This window comes from Eucalyptus grandis, chromosome 4 (genome assembly GCF_016545825.1).
Source record: "Eucalyptus grandis isolate ANBG69807.140 chromosome 4, ASM1654582v1, whole genome shotgun sequence".
Classification (NCBI taxonomy): Eukaryota; Viridiplantae; Streptophyta; class Magnoliopsida; order Myrtales; family Myrtaceae; genus Eucalyptus; species Eucalyptus grandis.
The window spans coordinates 31,269,769-31,289,390 of NC_052615.1; the positions used below are offsets into that span (position 1 = coordinate 31,269,769).

Below are 19,622 nucleotides of genomic sequence, written 5' to 3' on the forward strand. Positions count from 1 at the left end.
CTTGGTTTGATTTCATTGACTCCATTTCTTCTTCCATTGCATGAATCCATTTCTCCTTACTAGGGCAATTTAGAGCATCATTAATATTTCTTGGCTCATCCTCATCTTGCGGAGCAATCATAAAAGTTTCCCATTCAATGTCAAAACGTCGATGGGAAATACTTTGGCGACTTGTTTGCCGTATGGGAGATTGTACACTTTGCACATCATTCCCCATTATGCTCCCACTTGGATTAGATAATGATGATGCCGTCTCATTATGTGGTTGTAATTGAGAATGAGTTGAATTCAATTCATCACTTCTCATATTACTCCCACTTGGACGAACTCCACTAAATCATTATTTTGATCCAAAGTTTCAAATATGGAGTAATCTTCCATTATTTCGCCATTCTTAGGAAATTCATCCTCTAAGAATGTGATATCCCGTGATTCAAATTCAGTTATACTCTCACTTTCCTGATCACCTATGAATACATACCATTTTGAGTGTTCTGAGTATCTTATGAAAATACTCTTCTTTCTTTTGGGACCCAATTTCCCAAACTTGTGAGAGGATTCATGAGTATAGGCAGCATAACCCCATGGCTTAAGAAAACTTAAGTCTGGTTTTCTACTTGTCCATAACTCATATGGAGTGGAAGTAACTGATTTGGAAGGCACTCGGTTAAGTATATAGGCAGCAGTTAACAACGCATCACTCTAAAAAGTGATAGGTAAGTTTGCATGCGCCATCATGGACCTAACCATTTCCAGTAGGGTTCTGTTTTTTCTCTCCGCAACACCATTTTGTTGAGGAATATATGAAATAGACAACTGTTTTTCTATTCCTTTTTCATCACATAATTTTCTGAACTCATCAGATAAATATTCTTGACCTCGATCGGATCTCAATGCTTTTATTTTCTTGTCTAATTGATTTTCTACCAGATTCATAAACCTTTTGAAACAACTTAATGCTTCAGATTTATGAGAAATCAAATAAACATATCCAAATCAAGTATAATCATCTATAAAAGTGATGAAATAAACAGCTCCATGTCTTCCTCTCGCATTCATTGGACCATAGACATCAGAATGGATTAAATGCAGAGGAAATTCAGCTCTTTTACCTTTTTCAAATGGTTTCCTTGTCGTTTTCCCTTCTAGGCAATGCTTACATATAGGCAAATCGACTTTTTCAATGTTGCCCAACGAGCCATCTTTGGCTAATCTATTCATACGCTGTTGACCAATATGATCAAGTCTTACATGCCACACATTCACATCATTATCATATGAATTAGGAGATACAAGAAGGTAATAACAAACATTTGCATTAACATAGTCAATATCTAATACAATGAAATCATCCAGAAAATAACCACAACCATAGTAATTTGTATCCAAAAACAAATCTACACCTCTATTATGGAAGTTCATATTAAAACCTAATTTAACCAACACTAAAATAGACACTAAATTCCGACGAATCTCCGGAGCATACAATATATCATGTAGGAATAAAGTGCGTCTACCACGCATGTTCAGTTGGCAAGTGCCAATTCCTTTCACTTCAGCTCTGGAGTTGTTTCCCACATAGATCCACTTAGTTCCAGTTGGTACTCGTCGGAATTCCACGAAGGATTCTCTATTCTTCGCTACATGGTTTGTCGCTCCTGAATTTACAGTCCACAAAGGATTAGACTCAGTCAAGAATACAGAACTCGACACAAAAACAAAGTTCTTAAAAGTACAAGGGGTGTATACCTTCTTTAGCTCACAATAGTCGCGAGCATAGTGACCCTTCTTGTCACAATTGTAACACTTCACCCTTGCAAGCTTCTTCATACAAGGACACTTTCCTCTCTCATGTTGGTTAAGCTTAGGCTTCTTCCCTAAAGGACTTGTTTCCTTGCTTTTCCCTTTATCAAACCAGTTAGGACGTTTGCGCTTGGAGCTCAAAGCTCCATGTGAGCTAGAACCAGCATGATAAATTTCAGCTTCTGGCTTAGCCGCCAAGAGGCGGTCCTCTTCTAGCTCAAGATGACACATTGCATCCTCAAATGTTTTGATATTTTCATTATGGGTCAGGTGCACCTTCATATGCTCCCAACTCTAAGGCAATGAACGAATCACTGCTTGCACTTGCTGCTCATCTGTCAGGACATGGCCAGCATCTTTCAACTCATTTATCATGTTTGACATCTTTCTAAGATGTTGCTTCATGGTCTGACCATGAGGCTTCTTATAAGAGTCAAACCTAATAGTGAGCTGCTTCAAGTCACCGAAGTATGACCAAATCTTGCTACCAATGCTTCCCACATTTCCTTGGCATTCTCAAAACATCTAAACTCTCGCATGACGTCATTTTCCACGCTACTCAGCAACGTAATGCGAGCAAGAGAGTTCTTTCTTTTCCATGCAACAAATGCTTCCTTATCTCTCTTGTGCTGTGCAGTGTTTCCTTCTTTAGGTTATACCATGGTCAAGTTAAGAGCTTTTAGTGCCTCTTGCTCTTCCAGCACATTAAATTTTCATGTGCCATATTTCATAGTTATCGCCATTGAGTTTTTCACCTTTGTTCAGCTCAGCAACTATGCTCTTTGTGGCTGAAGCCATTGATCTGAACACATCAGACATATATACACGAATTATTAATGCTTATCATTTATGCATCTATTTTCCACAGACCCATCATATTAATGAACAATTTCAAGTAAGGTTTCATAATCAAAATGTCACTATGTTTCCAATCATTCTCCAAAAATCCTAACTTAAAACTATCATTAATATAATTGTCTTATGCAAAATAAATTCTATGAAGCTACAAAAACTTCTATAAACTACCCACATCAACCAACAATAACAGAAATCAAATAATATTTGACATCCAATAGAATAATAATGCTTTCACATAATACAACTAACATATCAGTTGCTACATCAACAACAATCAGGTAGTAAATATTACATAAGACGTTCAGGAAGCACACTTAACAAAGACCAACCAATACATCTAACACCAAGTCAGTACACGAACTGGGAAAGATCCTCTTTTGTTCAATTTCTTGCTCTTTCCCTTGTAACAATCCAATAATAATCATCTATAAAATCCATCACAATTTTCCTATATGAGGCAGCTTTGTTGACATCCCATATGCGATTCAACACTCATTACTATTCTCGGTGGAAGGGTGTTCATGAAAATCGCACCATCTCGCATCGTGGCATATGACGACCATTCCATATGACATTTTGAATTTTCCCGTTGATTTCAAGAACGTGATCAATTAAGTCACCACTCTCCCATCGATGATCCGTCAGCTCAGCTATCAACTTAGAAAGCCTTTCCTTTTGTTCATCGGTAATTGCGCGAATAGGTGTGCGTAACCTTAGGGGAGGCATTGTTCTTGCAACAAATGCAGAAAAAATAAGGGATCACATATAATCACATAAACTTAATTGAAAAAGAAACACATTCTTTTCCTCTTTTTTTTTTTTTTGTCAACGGTCAACGGTCAAAGTTAATGGTCAGGTCGCCGGGTCGTCGGACCGGTCGGACCGGTCGGGCCGGTCAAACTGGTTGGGCCGGTCGGACCGATCGGGCCGGTCAAACTGGTTGGGCCGGTCGGACCTCGGGTTGGGTCGCGTCTCAGGTCGATTCGCCGATCGGGTCGGGTCGCCGACTGGTGACCGACCGGCCAAACTGTCGCCGGCGATGACGTCATCCCAGTGGTTACTGACCATTGGGTGACGTCATCACGCGTCGGTTCATCGACCGACGGCGTCGCGCATGTGCCAGTTCGCCACCGGCACGTGTGGCGCACGCGCTGGCTGAGCCAACGCTTCAGGTGTGTGGCGCCCACGCACAGCGGCTTCTGGCTGCGCGTGTGGGCGCGTGCGGCATCGCCCGGCGGCGATCGACCCGTCGACGGACTCGTCTCGACAAGCTCTTTCACCCTATGCCATCAAAAATCGATTTCAACTTACAGAAACTCGAAAAAAAAAAAAAAAAAGGATGAACAGTGCTCGAGTGTCGGGATTTTGCGCCCCGATCCGTGTCGGCTGATTATTTTCACGAAAAATCAATTAAAAATCAGTCATAAACATGAAAGGGGTCGGGAAAACATGAACTCAGGCTCTGATACTAATGTTGAGTTTGTCGGATTCCCAAAAACCGGATTCGACACTAAATCGAACCCTTAAAAAATGAATGCGGAAGACAAGCCCGAGAAAAACATGTATCACCGATCCTAAAGCACACCACAGAATCGAGCGTACCTTGTTAGCCACAGATTAAACACCGACGCCGATAAGAGGAAGAGAAAACGATCCCGTTCGATCCGATGACGTTGATTTGGCCTTGAAGGGAGAGGGCGTCGCCTTTTCTTCTTGTTTTTTCTTTTGGAGGGAGAGAGGGAGAGGAACGTACGTAATGTCAAAAGGTACGTTCTCCCTCTCTTTCCTCCCTTATATACGTCCCTAAAAAAAACAAAGAAACGTACCCCTTCATACATGGGTCATAATCTTGTGGGCCGGGCTTTTAAGCCCAACATGGGCGGACGGGCCAACTTAGGCCCATCACATAAAACCATCAGGGGCTCTTACTTCTCCGATCACCGTCTAGAAATTTCGTTATTGCAATTATGCTTGGAGCAAAATTAGAGATTGAGAAGTTCAATGGGGAGGAAAAATTTTCAGTTGTGGAGCATTAAAATGCACGCCTTGTTAACAACCTAAGGTTTGATGAAGGTATTGGATGGTAAGGAAAAATTACCATGAATGATGAAAGAGGCCGATAGGGTCGAGTTGATGAAGAAGGCAAAAAATATAATCTTGTTGAATTTGTTGGATGAGATACTTATTAAGTAGCCAAAGAGAAGAATGTTGCAGCATTATGGACAAAATGCAAGTCACTTTATCTTATGAAGAGTTTTTTAACAATTGCTTGTATATGTTAAAAAGTAATTGTTTCAACTTTTGGATGGCTAAAGCCACATCCATTAGAACCCATTTAGATAAGATTGACAAACTCATGGTGGATTTGAAAAACGTTAACTTGATGAGAAACAATGCATCATGTTGTTTTGTCTCTGCTGGATTCTTTTGAGCACTTTACTAATTCATTGTTATAAGGGCGCACTATAATTACTTTGGAAGAGGTAAAATCTCGATTGTTTTTAAAGAAGCGACAAAAGAAATTATTAGATTATAACTGGGCATAGGATGTGGTGAAAAATAAATTATCCAGCATAGAGACCATTGTCAGGAGTCTGGAAATAGTAAATGAAGAATCATTCTAAGTTAAAGTCCACTGTTCATAATTGTTGATGCTATCATTGTAAAGAGTGAGGGCATTATTAGAGAGATTGTCCAAAGTATTGGGGTAAATGAGTTAAAGATGGAGTTCGCAGACGATGGTAATGTTGTTACCTTAACATATAACAATTCCGGTGATGTCGAGGATATATTAATAGTCACCACGAGTTCATTGGTAATGATTGGGTGCTTGACTCTAGATGTTCTTATTGTTAGACTTCTCATAGACACTTGCTTACTACCTATTAGTACATGGAGGGTGGTAAAGTGTTTATGCGAAATGGTGCCGCTTGTGAAGCAGTGGAGATCAAACCAATTTAGATTAAGATGCATAATGGAGTGGTGAGAACATTGATTGACACAAGCATGTACTAGAGTTGAGAAAGAACCTCATCTCATTAGGTGCTGTTGATGGGTTTGGATATCAGATCTCTAATAAATGTGGAGTTTTGAAGGTCTCTTGAAGTGTACTTCCTATGATATGAGGTAAGATAGACTACTGGTTGTATATGCTCAATTGAATAATAGTGATTGGCTTGTCTACTAGATTCTCTTAGGCTTTAAGTTAAGGAACAACAGAGAAGTGACACATGAGACTCGAACAAATAAGTGAGAGAAAGATTATTATTCTGAGTTAGAGGGTCTATTGGAGGTCATTGGATTGAGAAGATGAACTTTTGTGAACATTACAACAAGAGTAGTCAACAAAGAGTGAAGTTCATGGATCTTGGAGATTGAAAGCTGCATAAATTCAAACTTATGGGGACCCTCTCAAGATCCATCTCGGGTTGGTGCCAGGTATGTGTTGTCCTTTGTTGAATAAATTTTGAAAAAAGTACGAATTTTCCTTCTTAAGCACAAAATTGAAGTGTTTGGTTGGTTCAAGTTAGGGAAGGTAATAATTGAAAAACAAATAGGAAGGAAGATCAAATGCTTGAGAATCGGTAAAATGGTTAGATTTTTGTTCAAAGGAGCTTAGTTAGTTTGGCATGAAGAAGGTATAGTGAAACATTGCACTATTGCCCATACCCCATATGGCTAAATGGAATCGCAAAACTAATAAATAAAATTATATTGGAGAGAGCTCACTCTTTATTCTCCAATGCTAAATAAAGTGAAGATTTCTATGTCAAAATAGTGAATGTCATTGGTTGGTGAACAAATCACCATCACTTGCCATTGATTGGAAAGCTCTTGATGTAACGTGGTTAGGTAATTGGAACAAACGAGAGGAGTATATGATTTTGTTTATTGAGTTTTTTTATTAGAGATTGTGAGATGAAGCTTATAGTTTTATTTTGGGTGTAATTAGGAGGCGGGAAACATTTAAGCGATTGTAAACTATGTACTCTTTGGATTATTGGATCTTTTGGTGACTGGCTCTTCCCATGAGGTAATACTGACACTTGAACCAAACTATGTAACTCTAGTGTTCTTTATCATTCTTCATCAATTTTTCTAGTAATTTTATTTTTCCTGTTTGACTTGAATTGTAAGATCTATTAATTTCCGTGTTATTTTTACTAAACTATTGATATCATTACCCCTTGCCTAATATATCTGCCACTTCAACACTGTGATAGCAACACTAATCTAATAGCAATATAAATTTAAACTAAAAAACCTGAGAGGGATTCCTAGTTCAACATCCAAGTGAATCATAGTGTGGGGTTGATAATTTTTACGTTTACGACTAAGCAAGTACTGAAAAACACATTTTTCGAAGAATGTTAATATAATTCGAGTCCACAAACTAATTAAATTCTAACCACAGCGTTAAGCCAGGTTAAGAATCAATTTGTACACTAACCTTTTGGTTCTAATTACCTAAACAATACGATATCGAGTCTTCAGTTTCATTGGCTTGGTTCAATCTATTATTATTAAAAGGCCAACTTCATCTCTAACCCCTTTTTTCTTGGTCTCATTTAGAATATATTTTCACTCATCATTTGATTCTCCATGAATAGGTAAAGATCCAAGGTGTACTTAAAAAAATAACAAGTTCGTAATGATTCATGTTGGATCCTCCCAGGTAGGATTTTATATGTTGTCAACCATGTCAGTTTATGTTTGCAATATGAGAAAGTAATTTGTGTGTCGATTTTATGGTTTACTTGGTGTAATGTCTAATAATATGCGGTAGTCCTTAGGCTCAACCACATGCCCGAAAACTCATCGTTTTTATTTTTATTTTTTCTTGCACTCAATATTTGCACCTCCACCAATATCTTTTAGGACAGAGAAGACTTTTTGATGCACTTTTGATTATCAATATTTTTGGAAGATACAAATCAACTTGTCAAATGTTAATTATTCAATCGAAATGATTCTTCCATCCCTTTTCTCTTTAAGTGATCAAAGGTCATATTCCCCTTTTTCATACCCAAAAAAAAAAAAAAAGAGAGAAAGAGAGAGAGAGAGAGAGAGAGAGAGAGAGAGAGAGAGAGAGAGAGAGAGAGAGAACTTAAGCTATATTATAGCTGCGCCATAATAGAAAGATTAAAATGTAAGTTTGTGACGACACGTGTCTTAACTATTCATTAGTTTCTTGATTTGATTGAGTTATCATCTTAGAAGGAAACGACCCTCTTAATTTATTCCTAAATTGATCCGTGTCCATTTGCATTTATAGTACAAAAATAATGGTGATAGGGTTTAAGATGAGTGGAGATAACCCAACATCCAACAAGTAATAGAATTCTATCTATTTCTATCCGGCCTCAGCACATGCAAGACAAACTTGTTTGGATAGGAAAACAGAATGGACAGTTTAGAGTAAAGAGTTGTTATAATCAAATCAGAGCTCAACAAACATGCCACAACAACAATCAAGCCTCTTCATCCTTTCAGCTGCCTCGCAAATTATGGAATGCAATATGGAAAATCACTACTATGCCTAAATTAAGACCATTCATGTGGTCAATTTGTAGCAATGCATTGCCGACTAGAGAAAACCTATATCGTTGACACATCATCTCAGACCCTATTTGTTGTATGTGTACAACGCAGGTATCCGAAACACCAGAGTATTTATTTTTGTTATGCCCATGGACTTTAAATGTATGGTTACACTCAGAAATCGACCTCCAGCATCTTCCTACAGGTGTGAATCGAATAGAAAGCTGGTTGGTTGCTGTTATTGAGAAACAGAATGGCTTACCAGAGCTTGAAACTGTTACGGCTATTCTCTGGCATATATGGAAAGCCAGAAACAACTTCTTATTTCGTCAGCAATGTCCCAATGTGGAGTAGGTTGTGCAATCAGCGTTAGTCGACGCCCAATATGGTTGGCCGAATTCTATTGCGGATCGGGCTATAAAGGCCCATCGGGCTTCTTTGCTTTCCTCAGATTAGGTGCAACATCCTCCTTCTTATTTACAAGATCTTTTATATTCCGAAATGGCTGCTAATGTAACTTCAACTCTAAGCATATAATATACTTATGTTTTTTACCAAAAAAAAAAACAAGTAATAGAATTCGGCATGTGTATAACATGGTCATGAGGGCCTCCCCAATCATCTTTGATGCAGAAACGTGACTTTGATAATTTGACATCTTTCAACTCACTTTTTGAGGCCGACCTAACCCGAACGGATTAATATCTGCCTTTTTCAAACACTTTTGACTAAATGGTTCACTCATTCCACGTTCAGAAAGCCCATGTCGGGATGAACTGTCCTTTGAAGCCTTGACCCAGTGATGCGGGGTTAGAGATATTATTCGATCTAGTCCCTGTTAGTCATAACCTAAGATTTGCACATCACTGATTGGCGCCATCTGCGAAAGAACAAGAGCTAGTGGCTATGGCTCGAACCAAAAGAACAACAAACACTGTTTCCCAAAATAACCCTAACCTCACAAACAGCTCATATAACCCAAATCCTCAAAACACGGTATAAATCGAACGATACCTCAAGAAAGCGACATAATTGAAACCCGACATCTTCAAGATCTGACTTCAGCTTTTTCGTTTTCGTTTTCCAATTTTAATTTAATTTCAATGACCTCTTTTGTTGTCATTTTTTCTAATTTCTTTGTTAACCCTTTTGCTCATCCACCTGTAACCCTTACCATCATAATTCATATCCAGTCAATGCGAGGCCCTTTAACAAAATACGTTAGAAGCCCAACTTGACTGGGCTTTTTGCAAAGCAAAATTGGGCATGTATGGAGTCCAACTTTGCAAAGCCCAGAGCTGGACTTTGGCACCAGAGAGAAAGCTTACAAATGGCGATGACTATGGTAACGCCGTTTATCCCCGATAATCACTCAAATAATCTCATCCTAATGGGCTTGATCATCACTTCATCAGTCAGATGGTCTTTCGCAGTTGTATCTAAAAATTTAGGGCCCTTAGTACCAGGCAAATTTTGGTGTGAATGACATTATATTCCATGTAATAGCCGCGGTCAATGATTCTGTCGGGTTTTCAATGTGTCCTTTTCCTTCTTTTATTTTTTTTCTTTCTTCTTGTAATGAACTATTTCTCATTTGAGGGCAAAAAAGTGAGCTGTCCATTCTATCGGTGAAACCGCACATTGCGTTCCAATATTCACTAAAGTAGCCATTCAAATTAAGATGGCACATTGAAAACTAAGTTAACTTGAGATTAACCTGCAACAGACCTTTAAAAAGTATAGTCCTATTTTACTTTTTTGTAACAAGATTCAGATCCCAATCAATTATGAAAGAACTGAAAAATTACAAAAACAAATCATAAACTTATTACACTTGTACAAAATCCTAAACTTTTCAATTTAGTCAAATTTAGTTCTACACTTTTTAGCAATTTACCAATTTTGTTCAGGGAATCATTGATGTGAATGTCAAAGTGTTGTATAAAATGGTTGGTATTGACGTGGATAATTTTTATAATTTTAAATAATTTTTATTTTTATTTTTATTCTTCTTTCTTTCTTTCTTTTCATTTTTTTTTTCTACTAGTGAGGGTAAGCCATTAGGCAAGAGTCCAGGCCCTCAGCGGTAGTAGACAAGGGTTGCAACCCTTGCTAGATTTCAGCCCTTGCTGGGCTAAAAAAAAAAGAAAAAGAAAGAAAAGAAAACAAATTATATAAAATTCAATTTTTTAAAAATAAAATTATACAAATTATTTACCTTAGCCCCGATCGTGCCATATAGGATGGCTAGCGTCCATATAAGCAAGTTCTAAAATAAAAATGGCAAGAATGAATAAATTGGCAAATCATCAAGATGTTTAAGATTAAATTGGTTAAATTAAAATATTGAGGACTAAATTAGCACAAGTATAGTAAGTTTATGATTTTTTTTTTTGTAATTCCTCATGAAAGAACTACTGAAATACTAAATTTCTAGAAGTTTAGTTAAATAATCTTTTGGATATCAATATACATTTTTATTTCCAAAAAAAAAAAAAAATCTCCCTTATGAATTGACTGTAGTAATACAAAGCTTAGATCCCTCCTAAACTTCTTTTATTATTATTATTATTATATATTTATTGGACTTGCACCTTGAATCCTGATTCTCAATCAACATAAAGTATAATTATATTCGATTTGACTAATCCCAACTCCTAACGCATGCAAATTGCCATATCCATGTGCACGAAGTAAAGTTTTCTCCCAAGACAACGAATTTGTTTGTTTAAGTTACTTTGAACAATTTACCTTGCGGTTCAATAACATGATTTGATGCATTCAAAATTGAGCCCCCAATTACTTAAACCCTTAGAATTTCACTAAGCTAAAACCTATTTCCAATTAAGTATAGTTGGTTTCAAATCGAGGATGGATCAATTAGCCCTAACTTGATTTGATACTATCCAAAGGTCGCCAGATAACCTTGCGATTTCGATCTCTAAAAAATATAACTTTTAGCAAGTAAATTTCGTGTTTTTGTTTTTTTGTCGATAGCAAGTAATTTCGTGTTTATATTATGTTTTTTGTGCGCATAATTCGCGGGACTTGTTTGCTAGTAAAATCCAATTGCCAACCAATTTTTCTTCTTTAGCGAGGTCACATCATGTTTCCAAGGACATGTTTGTTTCAGCCTGCACTTTGTGAATTATCATCAAAGAACAGACCAAATATGTGGATCATGAAAAAAAAAAAAAAAATCGGAAAAAAAGATGAAAAAAGGAAAAAGAAAACGAAGAAGTATCAGACGATATAAAAGCTCTCATCAGTTAATCATCAGCTCTCGTTATCACGCGCCTCCGAATTCCCTCTGCTTCTCCCTCCCTCCCTCTCTCTCTCTACTGGAAGGTACGTACTCTCTCTCTCTCTCTCTCATGGCTATGGCCAGTCGCGACATCCTCGATTCCATGCTCGACGTGCTCTGCTGTGTCCTCTCTGTCTCTGTCTCTGTCTCTGTCTCTGTCTCTATCTCTCGCATGTACTTGTTCCTCGTGGACGCTCGCTTGTTGTTGCCGTCCGGCGGTCCCGAGCAATCTGTCTTCCAGTGCGGTCGGGTCTGCTCGTCTGAGTGTTTGGCGGTCGTTCGGCCTCCTCGGGAATCAGTGCGGTTCGTTTTGTTCGGTTCGCCGCGTGGGGGGCGGACGGCTCGAACCGGTTTCCGGTTCGCTCGCGCTGTTGCTGCTTCCTCAGTGTGCAAGTTCGATTTTTGCGTCGATTGATTTCGGGAGAGCATTGATCAGGAGGAGCCGCACGCTAGATTGCGGAGGAGCTAGGTGAATCGAGCGAGAGAAGATGGGGGAGATGGCGCGGATTTTTCGTTTTGAATAGGTGGTTGCGACCGAGTGATTCCGGTGCCTAGGGATTCCGAGAGAAATCGCCTTTTTATGGCCGTGTCCGTAGAGTTCCGTGTTTTAATCATTTAATGCGTCTTTGACGTGAGGCCCTACTACTTTCAGGAGATCTTTAGAGAGATGTCCTGGGATTCCGGTAAAGATAATGCGTCTGTGGTCGATTCATCGGTGACAGAAGGGAGGCATGACATGGGGACTTTGGATGAGCCTGGTAAGGAATGGTTTTGTGCAGTCGAAAGATATATGTTCCGGCAATGGATGCTTGTCTTTCAATATCAATGACGACTTGTCTGGCCCGTGGATGCTCAAATCGCTACTGCATTTAGATCATGTCGATTGCCTGACATCAAAAACAATTTTCTAACTGCTAGCGTTTATTGCTGCTGCTTGACTTAGGGAAACTACTTGTCCTCTTTCCGTGTGGATAAAAGTCCCAGTTTTCTACAGTTTTTGGGCAGAATCACAGAATTAATAATTAAGAGTTTGTCTTCTGCATGACCATTATCCTCGGCAAATGCATCTGAACTTTCTAATGGAAGATTTTCAATAAATAGGATAAATATATCTATTAGACGCTTGCTACTCAGCTTTTAGTCGGAAAGTAGTTGACAATTTGTCTCTTAGTACATTGTGTTTCAGCAAGATCACAGACAATTTTGACATGTCATTGCAAATGCTTATCTGTGCTGAGGGTAAAGAAGGAAGTATTGGGGGATAAGCATGTTCCTCCATGAAGCCTTTTTTCTTTTTTTCTTGTTTGTCCAATCCGCCAAGTATGTGAAAAAATTCATGCAGTGAATGCTTCTGCTCCATCAGGCATTATTTTTTCAAACCATTAATTTTGTAGAACAATTCAGATAGTGGACAAATTAGAGCCCTAGTTTTGATCGTTTCTTTTTTTCCTGTAAATGAGAGAAGCTCATATTGACTATAAGGCTTTCTTTTGGAGAACGTTGTAATAATTTTTCCACTGATAGCACCATTTTAATTGATTTATGCTTCATCAGATGTGAAGAGAGGCAATAATCTGAACTTAAAAATAGTTTTCTTTTGGTGGTCAAGTGTCTACATGTGCAAAAGATAATAGTACTTGAGACAGGAATATTTAGAAGAATGTATTGGTACTCTAGAAAGAATGGTATGAGGAATGACTACTTGAGAATAAGTGGGAGTGGCTTTCTTTAAGTATGAGGTGATAAAACTTCATTTGACCTGCTGTGGAGGTGATTTTTTGAGTATTCTTGTGAAAAGATCTGACAATATGTTGTGGTCACGGCATGGGAAAGAGGCATACAAGAATGAAGAGAGGAAGATTTGGATTATGTTATTTACTGAAGAGGATACAAAGGCACTAGGCGATTTTATCAAGTAGGTGTGGGAGCAGCTCTCACTGCGATTGTTTGGATGTTCTTAGCTGCTCAATTAGTGAGATTGCCTACCTTCTAGTTGTTTTTCTCCCCATGTCATGTCATCCCTGTGAATTCTTTGTGAGTTGGTATTTGGTTCATCTTCTTCTTTGGAAGTTTTGAACTAGATTGTTTATTACCTGGGAGCTTGGTGCTAAAAGGTGGAAGCTTTGCTGGTTGGCTAGGGTTTACATGAAGCTGATATGTGCCTTATGGAGGAAATTAGGAGCATCTGTGACTGGTCAGAAAATCAGCTTAGGGAACTAGTTCCCTTTGTACTTTGCAGTGAGGCGGTCGATATATTTTGTGGGACTCAGCATCTATGTCACTGGTTTCTGCAAAAATGCACCCTGATCTAGGTGTTTGGTTGCATAATATCAATTTGGTGGGATAACTAATTTAAGTGATACTACCGGATTGTCTGTGAGCATTGATTGGCCAGGAGGCCAAGTGATGCATTAGGTTTCTTATGTCATCTTGCACTTATCTTTCAAAAGTGTTAAAAATTGGTAGGCATTTAGAAACTAGTATTGTTTATAATTGAGGTGCATGAGAAGTGTGAGTGGACAAACTCCCCTCCCTTCCCTTCCTTTTTGCTCCTAAAGCTGGTTCTTTTCTTACAGAAAGTACAGATAAACAAAACGAGGATCAGTATGCCTATAACTCAGAAGAACCAGGGTGTGGTCATGATAAAATGGGAGATTCAATTGCCAACAGAAAGGGTAGATGGTATAGCATTAGGTATTTTATCATTAAGAGTTTGAATCACCACAATCTCCAACTATCAATTGAGAAAGGAATCTGGGCTACTCAGGTCATGAATGAACCCATTTTGGAAGAAGCCTTCCATGTAAGAATGCCTATTTACTGTATGTTTATATGATGGTTTCTTAATGTATATGCTTAAGAGAGAAGTATGCTTGGTCTTGCAGAATTCTGGAAAAGTGATTTTAATATTTAGTGTCAACATGAGTGGGTTCTTCCAAGGGTATGCTCAAATGATGTCTCCTATTGGGTGGAGGAGGGACAAAGTGTGGAGTCAAGGCAATGGTAGAAATAATCCTTGGGGCCGCAGTTTTAAGGTCAAATGGCTGCGGTTATATGATTTGCCCTTCCAGAAGACTCTTCATCTTAAGAACCTATTAAATGACAACAAACCTGTCAAAATTAGCAGAGATTGTCAGGTTTCTTTATCTCGATGCCTTTATCCTTCTTCCATGATCTGCCTATTGAAAAGAATCTTAAGTGCTTGCTTTTTCTTTTTCAGGAGTTACCCCAGGATGTTGGGGAAGCTCTGTGTGAGCTGCTTGATTGTGATGCTGATGTTGATGGAGAAACTAGAAGGTATATCTAGTGTACGTTATGATTTGTGCTAGATATTGTTTAATCCAAGTGTTTTGTTGACTAACCAAAATGGTTTTATCAGGGATTCTGCCCCTCTTGAAAAGTCTTCCATGTGTTCGGTGCAAGGGGAAGAATATAATGGGCCTGCAGTACACATGCCATGGACTATGCCTTATTCTTCTCTGTACTATCCGCAACATGCTGAAGCTGCTAGAAACAATTTAGCATATGCAAGATCAGCAGGCACCTTTCTTTCTGATGATTTAGCTGTCCCATCTGGAGCATCAAAAGTTCCAAAGCCAAAATATCCTCTGGCAAATGGAAATAAACCTGCTGTATCACATCGGGATGTATCTCCGCGATATGATATGTGGGGATTGTCCGCTGGAAGTCCTCTTGCTAGTACCCTGACGGAAGATGACTTTCTTGACATGGTATGTCGATTCTTCGTTGATGAGCACAAGTTTATATCTGTTTCTGGTGGACTGAAAACGCCATTAAAATAACCTGCCCTCGAAATTTTGCATATCATTATGAGGAACTGATACTCAAAAGGTGGATCGCTCTTTTTCTGATGGGGTGAATTGTTTCTGTTGTCTCTTCTTTGAACTTAATATTGTTCTATGTCTAGTATTGGTTGCAATGGTTTATAGAAACATTTTCTCCATTCTTCCTTTGTTACAGTAAAAATACTCAAGATGAGTGTGGTTTCTTGCATGATCTTGGTTTTGCCAAAGCACGTTCTGAAACTGATAAATGCTGTTGTGATTAGTCAAAGGAGGACCATGACAGAAGAACAAAAGCAGGTGTCTGTTTCATAGTTTTTTTGTACTGAGTGTGAATAGAACCAACAAGACAGTTTTCTGATTCTGTTATCCAGTTGCCCAACATTCTGGATTATAACAATGTTTCTTTGTTAAACTTGAAGCTAAGTCTGACAATCTTACGCTTCTATTTGGTGATGTGCTATGCATCTGATCACTTCACTTTTTGTACCCAAAAGGGGGTGGCAAACAACAGCAGTGTGAGAGATGGGATGAAACTGAAGGGCTTAATTTACTTTCTATCCTGAATTTATCTCCGCTTGTTATGAGCCTATTGGTTGACAGCCGAGATGCTGTTTCTGTATTGCCTGAGTTTTTCTCATAGTTTATTGCACTGGTAGGTTGAGATTCTGAGTGGATGTGATGGCATTGCCACCTTTCCCCCCTTTTCCGGTTGGAGATGGAATTGCCACTTGATAGTTAAGAATTTGTGTAGAAATTCTAGCTTTCTTGTGGTAAAGCTTTATCTGGCACTCTTAGCAAATCTTTCTACATCATGTATTCTTTCCTGGATTGGATTATACAAGTTCTGCCCTACTTCCCTATTCTTGTAGTGTTCATCATATCCTAGTGTTACTTATATCTGTTATTTACTTTGAGTTTGGTTATGGGCATATGTTTGTGTTCTAATGAGTAAATATTTGGGATTGGCATGCAGTCATATGAAGAATACCTGGAAGTCCATAGCAGAAGCAGCAGAAAGATGTGCCTTCCTGTTAGTATACATATTACTTTGGCCATCCTGGTTCATACGAGTCATTTACCTCAAAAAGTTTAAATCTGTAGAGATCCACCAATGGATGTTCATAATTAGGTCTTCCTGCCTTGATTCTTGATTTTTTTTTATAGTTATAGTCTCTTCTTCTTCTTCTTCTTGCTGAAGTTGCAGTTTTACAGTGATCATAGAGCAAACTAATGAATTTCCATTTACCATTTGCTAGCTACATATTGCTTTACTCATGTAATTTTTATCTGTTACAAATTGTGACTCTGTTAGTCCTGCAATCTTTTGATACAATTGAATGCTATGCACAAAAATATTCTGACTTTCACTCATGAATGTGGATATAGTGTCCCTGTAGCACCTTGTATTTTTCCATAAGATGCCGGTATATCTTAAATATGTCATTTTGTGATTTATAGTATGCTGGCTTCATGAAATTGTAACATGTGATCTTAAGATTACAGCTACCTAGGTGATGTGCGATGACAGCATGTTTTCTCTGGCTTTATTCTTGTCTTCGGCACATATCTTTTCATCTAGGTCTTATCTCATAATTTCTGATGGAGGAATAATGTCTTTTAAAACTTCAATTTGATGATAAAGTCTACAGAAAAAGAAAGTTAATGCATAATAGTATGTTGTTAGATGTGAATGTGACATAGAAAGTAAGGAGAAGATGTAGGGGCACTCCTCACAATGGTGTTCTAATAATTTTATGCTGTCATTTTTCCATTGCCTTATCTTGATTCTAGACTGGTCTCGGGCTTCACACCCCTTGGTTTTCCTAGTTATTCTGTACCAAACTGATGGTTTCTTTGCACCTCTCTGTGGAAACAAGGGTGTTCTTTGATTGTAGTCTCTTCCTTTCAATGGGCTATGCTAGAGGATCTGGACTGCCTTTGATGGTGCTTAGTTTGGATCAAAACTGAGGGCGAAATTAGTTGGTAGATGTCAATCTTGCCAAGGCACAGTGTTCCCTCATCAAAGTCTCACTAGTCTTATTCCCCTCCCTCCCTAGCTAAACTGGCCAATAAAATAAGGAAAAATTGAACATATAGAGAAAAAACCAAAAAGCTCTACTATTCTGCTTCTAGCATTCCCATGTGGTAGTGTATGCTCGAGTTGAGGGATTGCCACTTGTTGCAGGCGACAGGATCATCTTGGACACCAAAGGAATCACCAAGAAGTAGAAAACAAGAAAAACATCTGTAAGATCTCTCTCTCTCTCTCTCTCTCTGTCTCTATCTATCTATCTATCTATCTATCTATATATATATATATATATCACGTCCCGGATGCATTCCCTCCCCCTCACTGCACACACTTCCTCACACTTAGTTTCACATGCAAATTGTTGTTGGAAATGAAAAGGGATTTCGTTCTATTTCAGTGGCATTCTGTTTTTGCAGAAGTCCAAGGCTATCATCTGAACAGAGCACAAGGAAGAGGCCGTACCATTCTTCGGAGAGATCTTTGGATAGATGATTGGATATGAAGGATTTAGTTGTCTGATATGAAAAAATTCCTTCTGTGACGGGGCTGTTACTATTTGATATTGTCCTTGTCATTGTATTGGATTGATTACCCTGTATCATTGTATGCGTGTTCGGCTGATGATATGTTATAGGACTTAAGCGGGGGCCCTTAGAAACTTGTACATAATTGTATGGGCAATCGGCTGAACTCCCATCTCTCCCATTATTTGGTAGAGAGCCAATTCTCTTTCATAAATTTTCTATTGGAAGATGTATAGTCAGGCGGATGGAATTATCTCATCGAGAGTATCTTTTGACTCCTTGTATAGGAAAGAAACGGATCAAGATTAGCGCATGATCGAAGCTCCATAAAAAATTCAGAATGTAAGTAGATGACTTGTGGTCATTTTGTCCATGGGCTGTAACTTCTGTTTGGGGTCTGAAGTTTTTCCATCATAGTGGCTTTCGAGTTTATATGAAATGTTGAATCGTGAGTTTATGTGAAATGTTGAATCATGCAACTCCTTTTTCAGTGCTCATGCACATGGTTGCCCTTGAACTCAGAGAACGCAAAAGCTTTTGTGAGCTTGCTTGTCCCAAACACAGGCTTAAGGACAGATGAAGTTCGTGGCCCTAGTTATTGGTTATCGTCCATTTTTACTATATCACCTAAATAATTATTGAAAGTCACAAGTTATATCTATATGCAAAGTAAGTCCATGAGATAGGAAAGTTACTGTAGCCCGTGCTTCTTATGAAGAACATCAATTACTTTCTTATTTGAAAACTTATTACTTACATGAACAATTATTAACTACATAGAGTTTGGTACTTTCCTATAGTAAAAGTCATAAGTTACTATCAAGTTTCATTGTGGAGAAGCACTAATTTTGTAATCTAATTAGTGAAAATTTTATTTCATAGTTACTCTTAAATGTTCATGGTTAAGTTTCTCAAATAGAATTCGCTAATTTTTCTTTTAAAATTAATAAAAATCACCTTTGCACAAAAAGAATGCTTATGTCAATTCTCGTGCCAGGGCACGTAATAAAGTAGTAGTTTGCAAATGTATCGATTTGGTATCTTATCAGTGCATAAGTAGTCTAATTATTCTCTAACCATTCATCATCAAGAGCAAATGGAATTCCGAGTAAGGAAGGCAAATGTTTCGTTGATGCTTATGCTTGATACGAGGCATATCATAGTTCTATTTGGGCAGTGAAGTAAAGCAAAAACTCGCGCACAAAATGGACATATGCAACAGCTACATGTCGGATGAACAAGAAGACTGAGAAATGAATAGCAAGTAAGACGGGAAAGGTTAAGTTGGCATCTGAATTAAATGCCATAATAAAATGAGCTAAAAGGGCATTTGAGCGGTGGAAGAACAATTTTTTACAAGAGAGTACTCTAAAGATGTGATACTGAATGATTATAAAACTCTGGAATTTATTAAGATGCAGAACATTCGAGATCAGAAACCTATCATCTGCCAGAAGTAGTTTCTGCATACATTGAGGATGCTAGTAATTAGTCCCTCGTACTTCTTTACTTGAATTGGACAGAAGTTGGACTCCTTACCAGGTATTTTCCAAAAACCCACTTCAGATAACCCTGGGTGTATTCACCAGCCTTGGAAGTGGAATTGACACAGCGGAAAGTGACAGTATGTCCCTTTCTAGAGAACTTCTGAGAAGCTGAGTTGGGCAGCCTTCATGTCGACATTCACACCTTGAGGGGGAACGACAGTGACTACATAAGAGGAAAATGCTTTGCCAATATTTGTCACAGTCCTG

The 19,622-nt window shown here is 38.3% G+C and overlaps 1 protein-coding gene across 3 annotated transcripts; it reads left to right on the forward strand.

Moving 5' to 3' along the window:
* Window positions 1–11,398: 11,398 nt before the first annotated feature.
* On the forward strand, window positions 11,399–18,325 carry LOC104441828 (zinc finger CCCH domain-containing protein 45). Of its 3 annotated transcripts, none has more exons than XM_010055071.3 (9): window positions 11,399–11,550; window positions 12,159–12,264; window positions 14,083–14,309; window positions 14,392–14,643; window positions 14,727–14,803; window positions 14,886–15,237; window positions 16,286–16,342; window positions 17,498–17,559; window positions 17,742–18,325. In XM_010055071.3, the coding sequence occupies exons 2-9, from the start codon at window positions 12,174–12,176 to the stop codon at window positions 17,779–17,781; spliced, it is 1,158 nt and encodes a 385-aa protein (XP_010053373.2). In that variant the 5' UTR covers window positions 11,399–11,550; window positions 12,159–12,173; the 3' UTR covers window positions 17,782–18,325. The 3 variants fall into 3 exon arrangements, with proteins under 3 accessions (XP_010053373.2, XP_010053370.2, XP_010053372.2); XM_010055068.3 differs by having other exon boundaries at window positions 17,761–18,232; XM_010055070.3 differs by lacking the exon at window positions 11,399–11,550 and adding an exon at window positions 11,700–12,030 and having other exon boundaries at window positions 17,761–18,325.
* Window positions 18,326–19,622: the final 1,297 nt, after the last annotated feature.

Excerpts from the sequence above, each read along its gene's own strand:
- LOC104441828 (XM_010055068.3), top strand. The coding sequence starts at position 12,174 with ATGTCCTGGGATTCCGGTAAAGATAATGCGTCTGTGGTCGATTCATCG. Across the intron at positions 12,265-14,082 it reads GGGGACTTTGGATGAGCCTG|AAAGTACAGATAAACAAAAC; the intron begins GTAAGGAATGGT and ends CTTTTCTTACAG. Across the intron at positions 14,644-14,726 it reads AAATTAGCAGAGATTGTCAG|GAGTTACCCCAGGATGTTGG; the intron begins GTTTCTTTATCT and ends TTTCTTTTTCAG.